Source organism: Acinonyx jubatus, chromosome D1 (assembly GCF_027475565.1).
Source record: "Acinonyx jubatus isolate Ajub_Pintada_27869175 chromosome D1, VMU_Ajub_asm_v1.0, whole genome shotgun sequence".
NCBI classification, from domain to species: Eukaryota; Metazoa; Chordata; class Mammalia; order Carnivora; family Felidae; genus Acinonyx; species Acinonyx jubatus.
The window spans coordinates 13,256,847-13,275,018 of NC_069390.1; the positions used below are offsets into that span (position 1 = coordinate 13,256,847).

Genomic DNA, 18,172 nt, shown 5'->3' on the forward strand with positions numbered 1-18,172 from the left:
AAATGGACAAATTTCTAGAAACACACAAACTACCAAAACTGAAATAGGAAGAAATAGAAAATTTAAACAGACCCATAACCAGTAAAGAAATCGAATTAGTAATCAAAAATCTCCCAAAACACAAGAGTCCAGGGCCAGATGGCTTTCCAGGGAAATTCTACCAAACATTTATAGAAGAGTTAACACCTATTCTCTTGAAGCTGTTCCAAAAAATCGAGATGGAAAGAAAACTTCCAAACTCATTCTATGAGGCCAGCATTACTTTGATTCCAAAACCAGACAAAGACCCCACTAAAAAGGAGAACTACAGATCAATTTCCATGATGAAAATGTATGCAAAAATCCTCAACAAGATACTTGCCAACCAGACCCAACAATATATTAAAAAAACTACTCACCATGATCAAGTGGAATTTAAATCTGGATGCAAGGCTGGTTCAATATCTGCAAATCAATGTGATACAGCACATTAATACATGAAAGAATAAGAACATGATCCTGTCAATAGATGCAGAGAAAGCATTTGACAAAATACAGCATCCTTTTTTTTAATAAAAACCTTAAAGAAAGAAAGACCATACCTCAAGATCATAAAAGCCATATATGAAGACCCTCTGGTAATATCATCCTCAATGGGGAAAATCTGAGATCTTTCCCCCTAAGGTCAGGAACACAACAAGGATGTCTACTCTCACCACTGTTATTCAAAATAGTGTTTGGAAGTCCAAGCCTCAGCAATCAGACAACACAAAGAAAAGGCATCCAAATCAGCAAGGAGGAAGGCAATCTTTAACTCCTTGCAGACAACATGATACTCTATGTGGAAAATCCAAAGATTCCACCAAAAAAAACCAGCTAGAACTGATCCATGGATTCAGCAAAGTCACAGGATACAAAATCAATGCACAGAAATTGGTTGCTGTTCTATACACCAATAACGAAGCAACAGAAAGAGAAATCAAGGAATCAGTCCCACTTGCAGTTGCACCAAAACCCATAAAATACCTAGGAATAAATCTAACTAAAGAGGTGAAAAATCTATACACTGAAAACTATAGAAAGCTTATGAAAAAAATGAAATAAGATACAAAAAATGGAAAAATATTCCATGCTCACGGATTGGAAGAAGAAATATTGTTAAAATATCGATACTACCCAAACCAATCTACTATCACCAGCGTTCCTCACAGAGCTTGAAGAAACAGTCCTAAAATTTTTATGGAACCAGAAAAGACCCTGCATAGCCAAAGCAATCCTAAAAAAGAAAACCAGAGCTGGAGGCATCACAATTCCAGACTTCAGGATGTATTACAAAGCTGTAATAATCAAGACAGTATGGTACTGGCACAAAAACAGACAAGAAGGTCAATGGAAGAGAATAGAGAACCCCAAAATAGACCACAAATGTATGGCCCACTCATCTTTGACAAAGCAAGAAAGAATATCCAATGGAATAAAGACAGTCTCTTCAGCAAATGGTGTTTGAAAAACTGGACAGCAACATGCAGAAGAATTAACCTAGATGACTTTCTTATACCATACACACAAAAAAACCCCTCAAAATGGATGAAAGACCTAAATGTAAGACAGGAATCCATCAAAATCATTGAGGAGAAAGCAGAAAAAAAACTCTTTGACCTTGGCTGCAGCAACTTCTTAACACATCTCCAGAGGCAAGGGAATAAAAGCAAAAATGAACTACTGGGACCTCATTAAAATAAAGAGCTTTTGCACAGCGAAGGAAATAATCAACAAAACGAAAAGGCGACTGACGGAATGGGAGAAGATATTTTCAAATGACATATCAGATAAAGGGTTAGTATCCAAAAACTATAAAGAACTTATCAAACTCAACACCCCCCCAGAACAAATAATCTAGTGAAGACATGGGCAAAAGATATGAATATACACTCGTCCAAAGAAGACATCCAGAAAACTAACAGACACATGAAAAAAATGTTCAACATCACTCATCATCAGAACCAGATCAAAACCACAATGAGATACAACCTCACACCTGTCAGAATGGCTAACGTTAACAACTCAGGGAACAACAGATGTTGGCAAGGATGCTGAGAAAGTGGAACACTTTTGCGCTGCTCATGGGAATGCAAGCTGGTGCAGCCACTCTGGAAAACAGTATGGAGCTTCAAAAAATTAAAAATAGAGGGGCACCCGCGTGGTTCAGTCGGTCAAGTGTCCGACTTCAGCTCAGGTCATCTCACAGTTCTTGAGTTTGAGCCCTGAGTCAGATGTGTGCTGACAGATCAGAGAGCCTGGAGCCTACTTTGGATTTTGTGTTTCCCTCTCTTGCTGCCCCTCCCCTGCTTGCTCTCTCTCTCTCTCTCAAAAATAAATAAACATTAAACAAAAGAAGACTTTTCCTACTTCAAGGTTATAAATTAATTCTCCTGTAACTACCTTACAACCCAGCAATTGCTCTACTAAGTATTTATCCAAAGGATACAGGTGTGCTGTTTCTAAGGGGCACATGTACCCCAATGCTTATAGCAGCACTATCAACAATAGCCAAAGTATGGAAAGAGCCCAAATGTCTATTGACTGATGAATGGATAAAGAAGAGGTGATATACATATACAATGGAATATTACTTGGCAATCAAAAAGAATGAAATCTTGCCATTTCCAACAACATGAATGGAACTAGAGTGTATTATGCTAAGTGAAATTAGAAAAAGACAAATATCATATGAGTTCACTCGTGTGGAATTTAAGATTCAAAGCAGGTCAACATAAGGGAAGGGAAGCAAGAATAACATAAAAACAGGGTGACAAAACATAAGAGACTCTTAAATACAGAGAACAAACTGAGGCTTGCTGGAGGGGTTTAAGGTGGGGGGATGGGCTATATGGCAAGGGGGACTAAGGAGGACACTTGTTGGGATGAGCCCTAGGTGTTGTAAGTAGGGGAAGCATCACTGGATTCTTCTCTTGAAATCATTATTGCACCATATGCTAACTAAATTGGATGTAAATTTAAAAAAAGGTTTAAGTTCAATCTTTTATGCTTTCTGTATCTTTGAGGTTGATGATTAGCATGGAAATAGTCAAGAGATTCCTAAATAACATACTGATTAAGCAACAAACAGTATACTTATATTTGGTATGATTTTCAACAGTGAGGATTGTGCTCTCAGACGATTAACCATAAATTGGTATAAGTAGAACCTCTGGTTCTCTACTTGCCCTTCAGCCTGAGATCTGGAGATTTCTGCTGGTTCCAGGAGATTTAATACAGCCAGATGTGGAAGGTGCCTCAAGGGTGTTACTTGTTGCAACGGGAGAAATCATTTTCTTGCTTGTGACTCATAAGCTTCTCACTTGGTGAAAGGTGCCACTGTCATTATAAAATGATTAAGTGTCTGTCCATCTTGTGTTTCTGTGTGACTCTATGGCCCTCTTGCTTCTCGTGGGTCTGAGATTGGAGGAACCTCATTATAACATAATAGCAATAATAAGCATCAGAATGGGTGTTCTCAGCTTATGAAACTATTCCGTTTGCCTTACTCCTTTGTCCCAGTCACGCTATGATATGGACGGGCCAGCTAATACTAGGCACACCTGTTACACAGATTGAGGTAGGAGGGTATAAATGACCTGGCCAATTTCACTGTAGGGTGTTAAGGAGCTGAAATTAGGGTCTGGGTTCTGACTTCTCTTCCAGTCACCCTTACTTAATGCCCAACTGACAGTGCGTGCAAGTTCTCACTGCCTCATTTTACCAAGAAGAATGGTGCTTTTGAGGAAATAGGGTTTCAGGGAAGACCATATGAAGACAGCCACAGGGAAGATGAATTTTCCTTGGCTGAATTCATGTTAAATCACCACAAAATCTCAAATCCATTTCTTCATCCTGTTCCTCTACAGTTAATGCAGTATCTATCATTTCTGAAGGCTTACATCTCAGCTTGACCACTCCCGAGTGAAATTTTTTATGAGCAGGATACTCTTTTAGGACTGGTGAGTAGAAGTGAGTCAACAGGAATCCTTTCTGAGTTAGTGCTGTTCCTGTCATATGCTTCTCCAGCCTTCCCTTCCCCTAGGCACCTGTCCCTGCTGGTGAAAAGATAACTACATTGGGGAGCCTGGGTGGCTCCATTGGTTGAGTGTCTGACTTCGGCTCAGGTCATGATCTTGCATTTCCTGAGTTTGAGCCCCGCATCAGGCTGTGCTGACAGCTCAGAGCCTGGAGCCTGCTTTGGATTCTGTGTCTCCCTCCCTCCTTCTCTCTCTCTGCCCCTCCACCACTTGTACCCTCTCTCTCTATTTCAAAAATAAATAAACTTAAAAAAATAAATACTGGGTGTATTTATAAAAAAAAGATAACTACCTTAATGCCTATTCCATCAGCTCCTGGCAAGTGATTGAAGTTATTCCAGAAATGCCAACTGCCCATGTCTATTAATATCACTTAATTCCCTCTTACTTTGAATTCCTTGGCATGGAAATTAATGAATGTTGACTATGGAGTCAGACATTGCTGGATCTGAAACTACTCCAGCATTTCCTATCTGTGACATCAGGCAAGTTGTTTGGCCTGCCTAAGCCCCAAGTTTTTCATCTGTAAAGTGATATTAATTATAGGTCTTGCCCCAAGGGGTTATTATGAGGACTAAATAGACTAATGCCTATGAAGGGGGTAGCTCAGTACTTACTGCTTGGTAGATGTTCTTATGTTTTGAAAATAATTTTGATAATTCAGAGTTAGAATATAGAAATTATTTTCATATATATGACAAATTTTTCCTTTCTATCAAATTAGAAAGAATTACATTCATATACTTGTTTCCCTCCCCTCCCTCCCTCTCTTCTTCCCTCCCTCCCTTCCACACATCTTTGTTGTCTGCCTCCAACAGATCAGGCAGTTCCTACTCTCATGGATATTGCAGGCTGGGGTAGAAGACAAACAAATTAATGAATCACACAAACGAATGTACAATTTTACCTGTAGTAATTGTTACAGAGTGTATAACAATAGGCCTTGACTTACAATAGGCCTTTAGTATGGAGGCTGCCCTGAGATCAGCAGGTGAGTGGCAGGTAACCAGGAGAGAAGAAGTGAGGGCAGGGAGGGTGACAGAGGGGTTCAGACACTGGGCTTAGGGGCAAAGACCCTGTAGCAGAGCAAGTGTCATGACTGGAAGAAGCCACTGGGGCCGAAGCAGAGGGAACAAGGGCCAGTCTGGTACAAGGTAGGGGAGGGCAATGGGGAGGGGCCAATGCAGGCAAAGTCTGTTGGCCATCTGAGGGTTGGCTCTTTATTCCAAGAGCCATGAAAACCCATTGAACAGTTTCAGGTAAGGCTGTAATTCAATTCTCAGGAGTCATTTAGTTTAAAGATGCAGAAGTCTGGCCCGGCTTCATTCAACCGGCTATAGAGCAGAGAGGACAGAAATGAAATACCCTGAGGACTGACCATCTAGATTCTCCCTCAGTGCTCAGTGTTGTGGGAAGCTGTGAACGTGACAGGCCTTGGTTCTCCTCCAAGAGGCTTGTTGAACAGGTAATAAAATGTAGTCACATTCCTCACCAAGTGCAAATACCTGTCAGCACAGGGTGAGGGAGAGAAATCAGTTGAGATAGTTCATGAAAATGACTACTATACTGACTTGGGACCCCCTAAGCAGGTTAAAGTTTACCCACCATAAATTTTTATTCTTACCTAGCAACTTGCTTGAACTAATTTCGCATGTTTTCCCTTCAAAATGTGTCAAAATGTCCCAGATGTGTTCAGTCCCACAGTAACCAACTCCATTCAGGCAACTGCCAAGTGGTCTGGTCTCAACACAGAGAGGGATGCCTTTGAGTTACTGAGTCTGTCCAGGGAGAAGTCGACTTGCTATTTCTAGTGACCAGGAGGAGAAACAGGACTTGAGCACCTCTGGGGGTTGGACCAGACGAGGCAGAGAAAACAACCACTGTCCCCCACACCCACTTGCAGCCCTGATTTCCGGCAGGAGAAATCACTTATAGATCCACCAGTAGGTGGAATATGGGTTATGGCCATATCCATTAGGGCTTATATTACAAAGAATCATAAAACCAATAAAGCCTTTCTTCCTTTCTATCCTCTGCTTAACTTCCCTGTTCAATATTATTACCATTTCAATGCTCCTCCCCCCCAACCAGTTCTTGCTTTCCTGGCTTTGACATACATGGTTAACTCCCCTGGACCTGTGAGTCACTTCACATACTGTCCTTCATTGCCCCATCTTGTACCTCTCTGGCCCCTGCTCCCTCTGCTTCAGCACCAGTGGCTTCTTTCAAGTCATAACACTCACTTCTGCCACAGGATCTGTGCTCCTGAACCTGGGGATTTAATTAAGAACAAAGAAAAAGAGTATTTTGCAGGGTTTGGAGTAAGGGAATGAAATGCTTCCTGGTAGCATTTCAGACAACAGATAAATCCCTAATGCTGACTTGCCTGGAGCTGCAGATGGGAGTTTATACTGTTTGCTTTCCCTCCTCACAGCTAGGGTGAGCTCCAACATGACCCCATGAACAGATGAGCAAAAGCACCAAAGCCAGACATCAGTATGGTCTTGAGAGTGTCCACTCATCCTTCTAGCATTGAAACTCTCTTATCTTAAGAAATGCATAACTCGGTGCTAAGCTTGGAAAATGCCTTGACACAGCCTGGGGCCTACATTACAGAAAACAAATCTCTTTCCTTCATCAGAGTTACTCAATAGCAAGGCACAGTATTTCCGCTCTTGTGGGTAGGAATTAGGCAAATCAGTCTTATACTCAGGACCGGTTTATGCTTTAGCAGAAGGCCAGTAATGCTAAAATACGGAAGCTTAACCTCCTGTGTCAGTGGATATTGGGCCTGGATGTAGGGAGCTCCTTAAGAGATTTTAGAAGTTGGAAGAAAAATACATACACACCATAATTACACATATGCCATTACAATAAGAAAAATCCAAAGTGAAGATTGAAACATTTAAGGAGACTTTAATGTTAATTATGTTTAATTTTTAGAGAAAAAAGAGGCTCACACATTTAAGTAAGGAATAAGCAAAAATTTGTATGGTCAGCAGAAATTTCTTAAATACACCATTCTCTTCTAAGGGCAACCGTGCTGTTTTCCCAAGTGTCCATCAGAGGTCTCTCTTTTGTCCCACTTCTTCCTATAGCCAGTTTCTCAGTAAGACTTTTGCCTGGTTCCCTTGCATATGCCCCAGTGATGGAGATGATCTGATTAGGTCTATTAGTAGGACTAAGTTCAAGATTCTATAGAAGAAATAAAGAAAATTGGCTCCCATTTCCCTTTTGGTACCCTAACCATCTTGTGTTTCCATTGCTTTGCAATTGCAGAGAAACCTTCAGGGAAGGGGTTATCATGTGCCCTTGGGGTTCACACTCCTGGCACCGCAGGTATGCCTATGGCACCAGCAGGTAAGCAGGAAAGAGCTCTTGCACATTCATTAGCCCCCTTCAGAGACACAGCTACATGTGTGTCAAGGTTGATGCTCTGCTTCATGTTTCATAGTAAGCATCCATCCAGAGGGCTGCAGATTTCTTCAAGGCCCTGTGGGAGAGGTAAACAAAATCATCAGTAGGTGAGACTTTAATGTAAGAGGAGCTGCTCCATGGAACATGTGCACTTTTGCTTGGTTCAAGGCAATGTTTTCATTTTCAGCTATATCTGAAAGACGTCTTTTCTGTTGTCCAGTGGAGGGAATCAAATATACTGCATTGATTTTTAGCAGATGAATTCACCTTTTCTTTAGGGGGGAGGTTGAGTTTTTCTTTCATTTTATTCTCTTTTGTGTGTCCTCTTCTCTAGCATTAAAAAAAACTTCTCGGAGTCTCTCTATAAGATAACGCATATACCTCTCTACCAACTCATCCTGTGTTCTACCCACCATCATGCTTTATAATGTGAAAGATGTTTTTCTAGGCTCTGGGGATACAGCAGTGAGTAGGAGAGACATGAGACCGACCTACATGGAGTTCCTGGTTTGGTTTGGGAGACATATATATCTAGATATACATATACACTTGTGTATATGTATATCTAGATATATATGTCTATGTCTATGTATATATATATATTTTTTATTATAATTTATTGTCAAATTTCTTATCATACAATCTGTAAAATGTGCTCTTGGTTTTTGGGGTAGTTTCCTGTGGTTCATCGCTTACATTTAACACCCAGGGTTCATCCCAACAAGTGCCCTCCTCAATGCCCATCACCCATTTTCCCCTCTGGGGAGACATTTATTAAATAATTTATTACCCACAATGTTATTTAATCATGATTGTGATAAAGGTAAAGTGAAGAGAAGCAGGTGCTGCAAGAGCAGGTGACAGACTGAGTCCTGGGGTCAAGGGAAGACCAAGATGAGGAAAAGGCATTTATGAATCTTGGGGAGGGGATGGAAATTGACAAGGTGATGTGAGGGGAGGGGGCAGACTGGAAGAACATTCTAGGCAAAAGCCAAGGGGCAAAGGACAGAAAATGGCAAGGGGCAGGAAGTTCTATAACAACTGAAGAGAGGTTAGGTCTCTGGAGGACAGAAAAGGAAGATGGGAGCGGTGGAGAGTCTGAAGCTGGAGAACCATCCAGGGGCAGATCAGGCCAGATCTGATCTTGTTGGCATCATTCAAGACACTAGTATTTTTTTTCCTAATTCTAAAAGAAAGAGAAACTTATTAAACCCAGATCATGGGCTGTTAATGTTCTCTAGGGGGCTGTGAATGTACCATGATGAGCACAGATTTTCAGTTCCTGCAGGCTTCTCTCCTCTTGGTCGGTTCCCCTACCCCCCAACCCACACACTTATGTCCCTGGACCCTGTAGGCATCTAAGTTTGCAACTCTGGGCCAGATGATTTGAAAGTCCCTCCCCGCACATAAATTCTAAACCATGTCAAGGTTCTGTGGGGGATTCAGAGACAACACACAGTCCTGGTTTTAAGAAGCTTGAGATTTAGTAGGGTAGTGAGACATTTTCACTAAGAAGTATCTTGAAGGCAGTAGGTAAATGGTAAGAATTATTTATTATCATTGCATTGTTGATGTTTCCTGAAGGGTCTCATGTCCATGCTGGACATACAGATGCCCCTTAACAAAGAGTTGTTGGGTAAATGATTCACAAGCCAGTGAATAGTCTGGGGACTAGCAGTGAGAGGGAAATGAGACTTGTGAGCTGAGAGACTCTGTAATTACCTGACAATATCTCCAAATGCTTCCAACATGGGCTTATTCACATACTGTAATCCATGCTTCGCACACAGTGACCTCACCAGGGGTGCCACCTTGTGATAATTATGGCGTGGCATTGTGGGAAACAGACTAAGGAAAGAGAAACAGGAGATATAAAACTTAGATCAAAAGAAGAAGTTTTTGTTCCCCTATTACTAGATAAAACTCTATTAGCAATGTAGACATTGTACAATACTTCTCTAGGAAGCTCAAAGACTCTTGCCAAAGCATTCTAATCTTATCTCTGCATGCCCTGTGGGTGGCTAATGTTTGGGAAGACCAAAGAGACTTACCTCTATAAAATATATTTATTCTGAGACAGGTGAAATGAAAGTATGGGGTTTTCTACCATTTTGAATTACCTGGAGAGCTGGAGATAACTTCCCCAACCCCAATTCTGTCTCTGTCTCTTTCTGTATATACATATATCTCCTGCACAATGAATAGGTGAATATTAGTAAGTTTTAATCAAGGCATATGGGGAAAAGTCCTAGGAGAAAAGTAAGAAGAGAGGTGGGTTTTACCCAAGGCTTTCACTAATTAGCCAGATGAACTTCTTGGGTTTTAACCTTCTCTTTGATGAAATATGAATAATAATCTTTCTTGTTTTGCTGAGATTTTAAAGGACTAATGAGAGAAAGGATAAGAAAATCCCATGAGTAGGTATAAGATCTTTTTCTTTCTCTGCCTATCATAGATTTGGCTTAGATGAAATGAATGTGGAAAGTCTCTTCCTTGAATATTCTGGAGAGATTGACTTTCAAAGTATTATCATTTCCTCTTTCTTTGGTGCCTATCTAACTGCCTATTGGTAAAGTATTTCCAGATATCACTTGGAAATTGCAGTAGGAACTGGATTTCATTGTTGATTATTTTAAACCTCAGCTCCAAAGATGTAGATACAGATTAATATTCAAATTAAATCTTAATTAAGTTTCAACACAACTCGGATACACAAATGTCATGATTTTTCTTGGGTTTTGCCAACAAACCACATGTAAAAAAACAATCACGAATTCCTAAGTCCTTAGGAATCCAGAAACTGAGTCTTTGGTATTTTTTCAAGATCTTCCTCCATTTACTCACAATTGTTACACCTCCTTTCTTTCTTCCTTTCCTTACCATTGATGTTAATAGAATTGAGAGAATTCTGATTCATTTTTTCCATCAGAAATCCCGAATCTAAGGCTTGCTCTGGAGTGTATGGGGGTGGGGTGGGGACTGTTATAAGTTACAGCCTTTGCCTTTTATCATGAACTGTTTCCATCACTTACTGGTGCTCGATCTGAAAGTTCAGGTGCCCAGTGAACCAGTCATTGAAAATGGACTGTTCAACATTACAGGTGGTCAAGACCTGCAAAGAAAAAGGTTAAATTAGATGTAAGTAAGCCCAAGTGTCAAAGGAGATGTTTATTTATTCCCCAGGTGCCTGGGTGGTTCAGTCGTTAAGCATCTGGCTTTGGCTCAGGTCATGCTCTCACAGTTCATGAGTTGGAATCCCACATTATGTGAGCTTGAGCCCCACTTCAGGTGAGCATGAGTTCCGCTTGAGTGGCCCCCGTTTCTCTCTCTCTTTCTCTCCCACTCTCTCTCCTTCTCTTTCTCTCCCTCTGTCTCTCTCCCTCTGCCCCTCCTGGGATTCTGTCTCTTTCTGCCCCTCCCTCACTTGTGTGTGACCTCTCTCTCTTTCAAAAAAAAAAAAAAGATGTATATTCCCTTAATAAGCTAATTGTTCAACAAGTTCCTATTTTGTGTAAGAAACTAAGAGGGATATAAAAGATACACAGTGCCAGGTCTCAAGGAAATTATAATTTAAAAAGGTGCTAAGATATTTTGCTAAGAAGTTTATACAAAGCAACAGATATAAAGAAGTATGTAGGATTTGAAGGGGCTAAGTCACCATCAGCCCTTGGATACAGAAGGCTAAAGTGTCATAAATGAGGACTCTGGCAGATGGGAAGTGGGATTATAGGATTTTGGTAGAGATTGTTGGGGTTAGAATACCATTTCCATAGAGTACATATGAAGGACTTCTAAATGGGAAGTGAGGCATTCAATTGTTCCAGCCACAGATTCTGAGCATAGAAGTGCATTTCAGTTTAAGCAGTTTCCTTTACAATGTGATGTATTTTATTTTATGAACTTAAAACCATTATCCTGAGAAGGAGTTCATGGGCTTCTCAAGACTTTCAAAATTAAGAACCCTTATGAATATCATTTTGTTCAGTGCCTTTTTTTTTTATGACATTTATTGTCAAATTGGTTTCCATACAACATCCAGTGCTCATCCCAACAGGTGCCCTCCTCAATACCCATCACCCCCCCCACCCCCCATCAACCCTTAGTTTGTTCTCAGTTTTTAGGAGTCTCTTATGTTTAGGCTGCCTCCCTCTCTAACCATTTTTTTTTCTTCCTCTCCCCCATGGTCTTCTGTTAAGTTTCTCAGGATCCACATAGGAGTGAAAACATATGGAATCTGTCCTTCTCTGTGTGACTTTTTTCACTTAGCATAACACTCTCCAGTTCCATCCAACTTGCTGCAAAAGGCCGTATTTCATTCTTTCTCATTGCCACGTGGTATTCCATTGTGTATATAAGCCACAATTTCTTTATCCATTTGTCAGTTGATGGACATTTAGGCTCTTTCCACAATTTGGCTCTTGTTGAGAGTGCTGCTATAAACATTGGGGTACAAGTGCCCCTATGCATCAGTACTCCTGTATCCCTTGGATAAATTCCTAGCAGTGCTACTGCTGGGTCACAGGGTAGGTCTATTTTTAATTTTTTGAGGAACCTCCACACTGTTTTCCAGAGCGGCTGCACCAGTTTGCCTTCCCACCAACAGTGCTGGAGGGTTCCCGTTTCTCCACATCCTCTCCAGCATCTATAGTCTCCTGTTTTGTTCATTTTAGCCACTCTGACTGGCGTGAGGTGATATCTGAGTGTGGTTTTGATTTGTATTTTCCTGATGAGGCATGACATTGAGCGTCTTTTCGTATGCCTGTTGGCCATCCAGATGTCTCTTTTTTCACTGGGTCTCTGTCTGGTTTAGGAATCAAAGTAATGCTGACTTCATAGAATGAGTCTGGAAGTTTTCCTTCCCTTTCTATTTCTTGGAATAGCTTGAGAAGGATAGGTATTATCTCTGCTTTAAATGTCTGGTAGAATTCCCCAGGGAAGCCATCTGGTCCTGGACTCTTATTTGTTGGGAGATTTTTGATAACTGATTCAATTTCTTCGCTGGTTATGGGTCTGCTCAAGCTTTCTATTTCTTCCTGTTTGAGTTTGGAAGTGTGTGGGTGTTTAGGAATTTGTCTATTTCTTCCAGGTTGTCCAATTTGTTGGCATATAATTTTTCATAGTATTTCCTGATAATTGTTTGTATCTCTGAGGGATTGGTTGTAATAATTCCATTTTCATTCATGATTTTATCTATTTGGGTCATCTCCCTTTTCTTTTTGAGAAGCCTGGCTAGAGGTTTGTCAATTTTGTTTATTTTTTCAAAAAACCAACTCTTGGTTTTGTTGATCTGCTCTACAGTTTTTTTAGATTCTATATTGTTTATTTCTGCTCTGATCTTTATTATTTCTCTTCTTCTTCTGGATTTGGGGTGTCTTTGCTGTTCTGCTTCTATTTCCTTTAGGTGTGCTGTTAGATTTTGTATTTGGGATTTTTCTCATTCCTTGAGATAGGCTTGGATTGCAATGTATTTTCCTCTCAGGACTGCCTTCGCTGCATCCCAAAGCGTTTGGATTGTTGTATTTTCATTTTCGTTTGTTTCCATATATTTTTAAATTTCTTCTCTAATTGCCTGGTTGACCCATTCATTCTTTAGTAAGGTGTTCTTTAACCTCCATGCTTTTGGAGGTTTTCCAGACTTCTTCTTGTGGTTGATTTCAAGCTTCATCGGATTGTGGTCTGAAAGTATGCATGGTATGATCTCAATTCTTGTATACTTATGAAGGGCTGTTTTGTGACCCAGTATGTGATCTATCTTGGAGAAGGTTCCATGTGCACTTGAGAAGAAAGTATATTCTGTTGCTTTGGGATGCAGAGTTCTAAATATATCTATCAAGTCCGTCTGATCCAGTGTATCATTCAAGGTCCTTGTTTCTTTATTGATCCTGTGTCTAGATGATCTATCCAATGTTGTAAGTGGAGTATTAAAGTCCCCTGCAATTACCACATTCTTATCAATAAGGTTGCATATGTTTGTGAATAATTGTTTTATATATTTGGGGGCTCCCATATTCGGCGCATAGACATTTATAATTGTTAGCTCTTCCTGATGGATAGACCCTGTAATTATTATAGAATGCCCTTCTTCATCTCTTGTTACAGCCTTTAACTTAAAGTCTAGTTTGTCTGATATAAGTATGGCTACTCCAGCTTTCTTTTGACTTCCAGTAGCATGATAAATAGTTCTCCATCCCTTCACTTTCAATCTGAAGGTGTCCTCAGGTCTAAATTGAGTCTCTTGTAGACAGCAAATAGATGGGTCTTGTTTTTTATCCACTCTGATACCCTATGTCTTTTGGTTGGAGCATTTAGTCCATTTACATTCAGTGTTATTATTGAAAGATATGGGTTTAGAGTCATTGTGATGTCTGTAGGTTTCATGCTTGCAATGATGTCTCTGGTACTTTGTCTCACAGGATCCCCCTTAGGATCTCTTGTAGGCTGGTTCAGTGGTGATGAATTCCTTCAGTTTTTGTTTGTTTGGGAAGACCTTTATCTCTCCTTCTGTTCTAAATGACAGACTTGCTGGATAAAGGATTCTCGGCTGCATATTTTTTCTGTTCATCACATTGAAGATTTTCTGCCCTTCCTTTCTGGCCTGCCAAGTCTCAGTGGACAGATCCGTCATGAGTCTTATCGGTCTCCCTTTATATGTTAGAGCCTGTTTATCCCTAGCTGCTTTCAGAATTCTCTCTTTATCCTTGTATTTTGCCAGTTTCACTATGATATGTTGTACAGAAGATTGATTCAAGTTACATCTGCAGGAAGTTCTCTGTGCCTCTTGGATTTCAGTGCCTTTTTCCTTCCTCAGATCAGGGAAGTTCTCAGCTATGATTTCTTCCAGTACACCTTCAGCACCTTTCCCTCTCTCTTCCTCCTCTGGAATCCCAATTATGCGTACATTATTTCGTTTAATTACGTCACTTAGTTCTCTAAGTCTCCCCTCATACTCCTGGATTTTTTTATTTCTCTTTTTCTCAGCTTCTTCTTTTTCCATAATTTTATCTTCTAATTCACCTAGTCTGTCCTCTGCCTCTTCAATCTTATCTGTGGTCGCCTCCATTTTATTTTGCAGCTCATTTATTGCATTTTTAGCTCCTCCTGACTGTTTCTTAGTCCCTTGATCTCTGTAGTAATAGATTCTCTGCTGTCCTCTATACTTTTTTCAGGCCCAGCGATTAATTTTATGACTATTATTTTAAATTCATTTTCTGCTATATTGCTGAAATTGTTTTTGATCAGTTTGTTAGCTGTCGCTACTTCCTGGAGTTTCTTTTGAGGAGAATTCTTCTGTTTCATAATTTTGGATAGTCCCTAGAGTGGCAGGGAACTGCAGAGCTCTTCCTCTGTTCTGTCTGGAGTAACTTGCATTGGTGGGCAGGGCTGCAGTCAGACCTGATGTTTGCCCCCAGACCACCGCTGGGGCCACAGTCAGACTGGTGTGTACCTTATCTTCCCCTCTCCCAGGGGCAGGACTCGCTATGGAGTGGTGTGGCCTCTGTCTGGGCTACTTGCACACTGTCAGGCTTGTGGTACTGCTTTGATGGGATCTGGTGTATTAGCTGGGGTGGATCTGCAAGGTGCACAGGGGCGGGAGGGTCAGACTCAGCTCGCTTTGCCTTTGGTGGTCCGCTGTGGGAGGGGCCTTGTGGCACCAGGAGGGAGGCAGACCTGTTGGAGGCATGGATCTGTAGAAGCACAGTGTTGGGTGTTTGCACGGTGCAAGCAAGTTCCGTGAGGGGAACTGGTTCCCTTTGGGATTTTGGCTGGGGGATGGGTTAGGGAGATGGCACTTCCCAGGACCTTTGTTCCCCACCAAGCTGAGCTGTGTCCTCCAGGGCTCAACAACTCTCCCTCCCGCTTTCCACTCTCCGAGCAGAGCTGTTAGCTTATAACATTCCAGATGTTAAGTCCCACTGGCTGTCCGAACACACTCCGTCTAGCCCCTCTGCTTTTGCAAGCCATACTCGGGGGCTCTGCTTAGCTGGTGGGCTGCCCCTCCACCCTGGCTCCCTCCCGCCAGCCCGCATAGCGCTCACCATCTCTCTGCCCTTCTTACTCTCTTCCGTGGGCCTCTTGTCTATGCTTGGCTCTGGAGAGTCTGTTCTGCTAGTCTTCTGGTGGTTATCGGGGTAAATTAAGCAGATGTGGGTGGAATCTAAGTGATTAGCAGGACGTGGTGAGCCCAGCGTCCTCCTACGCCGCCATCTTCCTCAGCAATCTATTCAATGCCTTTTTAATGTTTAATTCCAGTTGGGGTTGTTGCCATTTTGAATGTTATTTTCGTGGTTGTTTTATGTCAATGTTTCTCAAAGTGTATTTTGGAACACCTTAGGGTTCTCTAAGATCCTTTCAGGGGATCTGCAAGTCAAAACTATTTCTAAGACAGCATTTGCCTTTTTAATTTCCAATCTCTCATGCTTGTACACTGGATTTTTTTCCAGAGGTTTCTAAACATGGGATGGCATCATCAGTCTGATGTTTAACATGTATTGGTTTTATTCTTGTTATTTTAGAGTTAATTAATAAATAGGTGTTTTAAAATTCTCAGTTTTAATTTCAAATATAGTAAATATAAATGGATATAACTTACATAGACAAAAGTTCTTTGAGGTTCTCAATAACTCTTAAGAGCATAAGGTGGTCTGTGACCAAAAAGTGAGAACCAATACTCTATGCCCTAAGGGAAGGTCCACTGAATTTGGGAATGAGTTTGGAAAAAGAAGTGGTATAATGACTGGATTTTCCAGTTAATCATGGCATGGCCACTGGAAGGCTTAGGAAGCAGGGGTATTCTGTACTGATCATAACTCTGCTAATCCTTAATAGCATATTCAGAGAGCATACCATATCTTCTCTCTGGGGCTTTCTAGCTATACAATGAAATGGGGTGAATTTCAGGGTCCTTCTAGGTGTAAACTTAAATGTAATTCTAGGAGCTCAGATTCACTTGAAAGGTTGTGTTCTGTAGGGGACAGTTCAGCAAACATTTCTTATAATGTGATTCTCTCTGATAGTTACTCAGTTTTACTTTTGTAGCATGAAATCAATCATAGATAATATGTAAATATAAAAGCATGACTGTTTCCAATAAAATTTAATTTACAAGAACAAGCAGTGAGCTGGATTTGGCTCTTGGACTATAGTTTACTGATTCTTAAATATAAAAAATATTTATTAATTTTGGGAGGGGGGAAGAGAGAGAGCGAGCAGGGGAGGGGCATAGAGAGAGGGAGAGAGAGAGCCTTAAGTCCAATGGGGGCTTGATTCATGAACCATGAGATCATGAACTGAGTCGAAACCAAGAATCATGTGTTCAACTGACTGAGCCACCCAGGAGCCCCTTTACTGACACTTTAGAGCAAAGGCTCTAAAATCAGACTGCCTAGGTTTAAAACCTGATTTATACCACTTATTAACTGTGATGTCATACAAGTTACTCAACTTCTTCATGCCTTAATTTTATCATCTGTAAAGTGGTAATAATCATAGCACCTGTGTTATGTAGTTATATGCAAAGCAGGGGACAGTGCCTGTCTGCTAGCAAGCATTATGTAAGTATAAATTATTATTATCTGAGGTAGCCAGACTCTAAATCAGTATAGTTTGCAGGATCTTCCCCCAGAAACTCCACCATTACCTGAGCGCTGAGCCAGTCCCGGTTCTCCTCTTTGCTCATTCTCATTGGTATGTGGCTCATCTGGGTAACATATGTTACCCAGGGACTTTCAAGAAACCTTTCAGAGAATAAAAGGAGAAAGTGATGACTTCTTGGGGTGTTTCAGTTCCCAACACTGGGCTGGCACAACTGCTGGAAGATCTGGCTGAGCAACTGAGGAAATGGAAGGGAATCAAAGATTCCGATAAAATGGTGGTCATTTGTTTTCCTCTTTGGAGGCCGTTTATATGTAGAGATGACACAGTAGACTTTTGGTCACATAACCAATCTTGCAGCCTTTTGGAAGCAGTGACCCCCAAGTTTGTTGCAGCATTTGTGCAAGGATCAAAATATACCTAGAGCATATGCAAAGTGATAGACAGCCTCAGCTTTGCCATCATATAGAACTTGGCTCAAGTTCTGGCGTGGCACTGCCATTGGCCCTTACTTGCTCTATAACTTTGATAAATGATTTAATCTCTCTGAGATTAATGAAGATGATGCTACCTACATTACAGGGAGGTGCAAGGATTAAGTAATAAATAATGTAAATAAAGTAAGATAATGCAGGTAAATCCTTTATAAAAGTGCATGATGCATAGTAGCTGTCAATATCCTTGCTATTATGTAGGGTTTAGAATCATAACGTGAAAGAATGGGAGAGGAATAAATTGGAAGTTGAAGACAGCTATTTAGTTGAGGGCATTTTGGTTTGGGGAATACCTGTAGCCGTAAAATAACATTAAAACTTTTTGTCTTTCCATTATTTTTGGCAAGGATTATGGTATCCAGTCAGATTATAATCTAAAGAATTTGGGGATCAGATGGAATTCTGCAACTTGGAATTAAGCATATGGGAATAAAAGGACAAGACTGGGCAAGTTCTTTTTTCCAAAGAACTCTTCTTATTGAACTATTTCAACTTTAAAAAAAAAGTATTTTTGTGAAATGTCTCAGTTACAGAATAGGGCATGGTATCCCAATCTTCTGCTAATCAAAAATATCTCAGATAAGGGAGGTAAGAGGATCATCTAGGTTACAG

At 40.7% G+C, this 18,172-nt stretch overlaps 1 protein-coding gene across 1 annotated transcript in view; it reads right to left on the reverse strand.

The window, feature by feature from the left end:
• Window positions 1-6,948: 6,948 nt before the first annotated feature.
• Window positions 6,949-18,172, reverse strand: part of LOC106988351 (fatty acid desaturase 2-like protein FADS2B) — a 38,490-nt gene continuing 27,266 nt past the window's right edge. The window contains exons 9-12 of the mRNA XM_027052693.2: window positions 17,113-17,209; window positions 10,508-10,587; window positions 9,198-9,323; window positions 6,949-7,551 (exon numbers count right to left, since the gene is read on the reverse strand). Coding sequence (XP_026908494.1) covers window positions 7,500-7,551; window positions 9,198-9,323; window positions 10,508-10,587; window positions 17,113-17,209 — 355 coding nt within the window. The 3' untranslated portion in view covers window positions 6,949-7,499. The remainder of the gene's footprint in view (window positions 7,552-9,197; window positions 9,324-10,507; window positions 10,588-17,112; window positions 17,210-18,172) is intronic.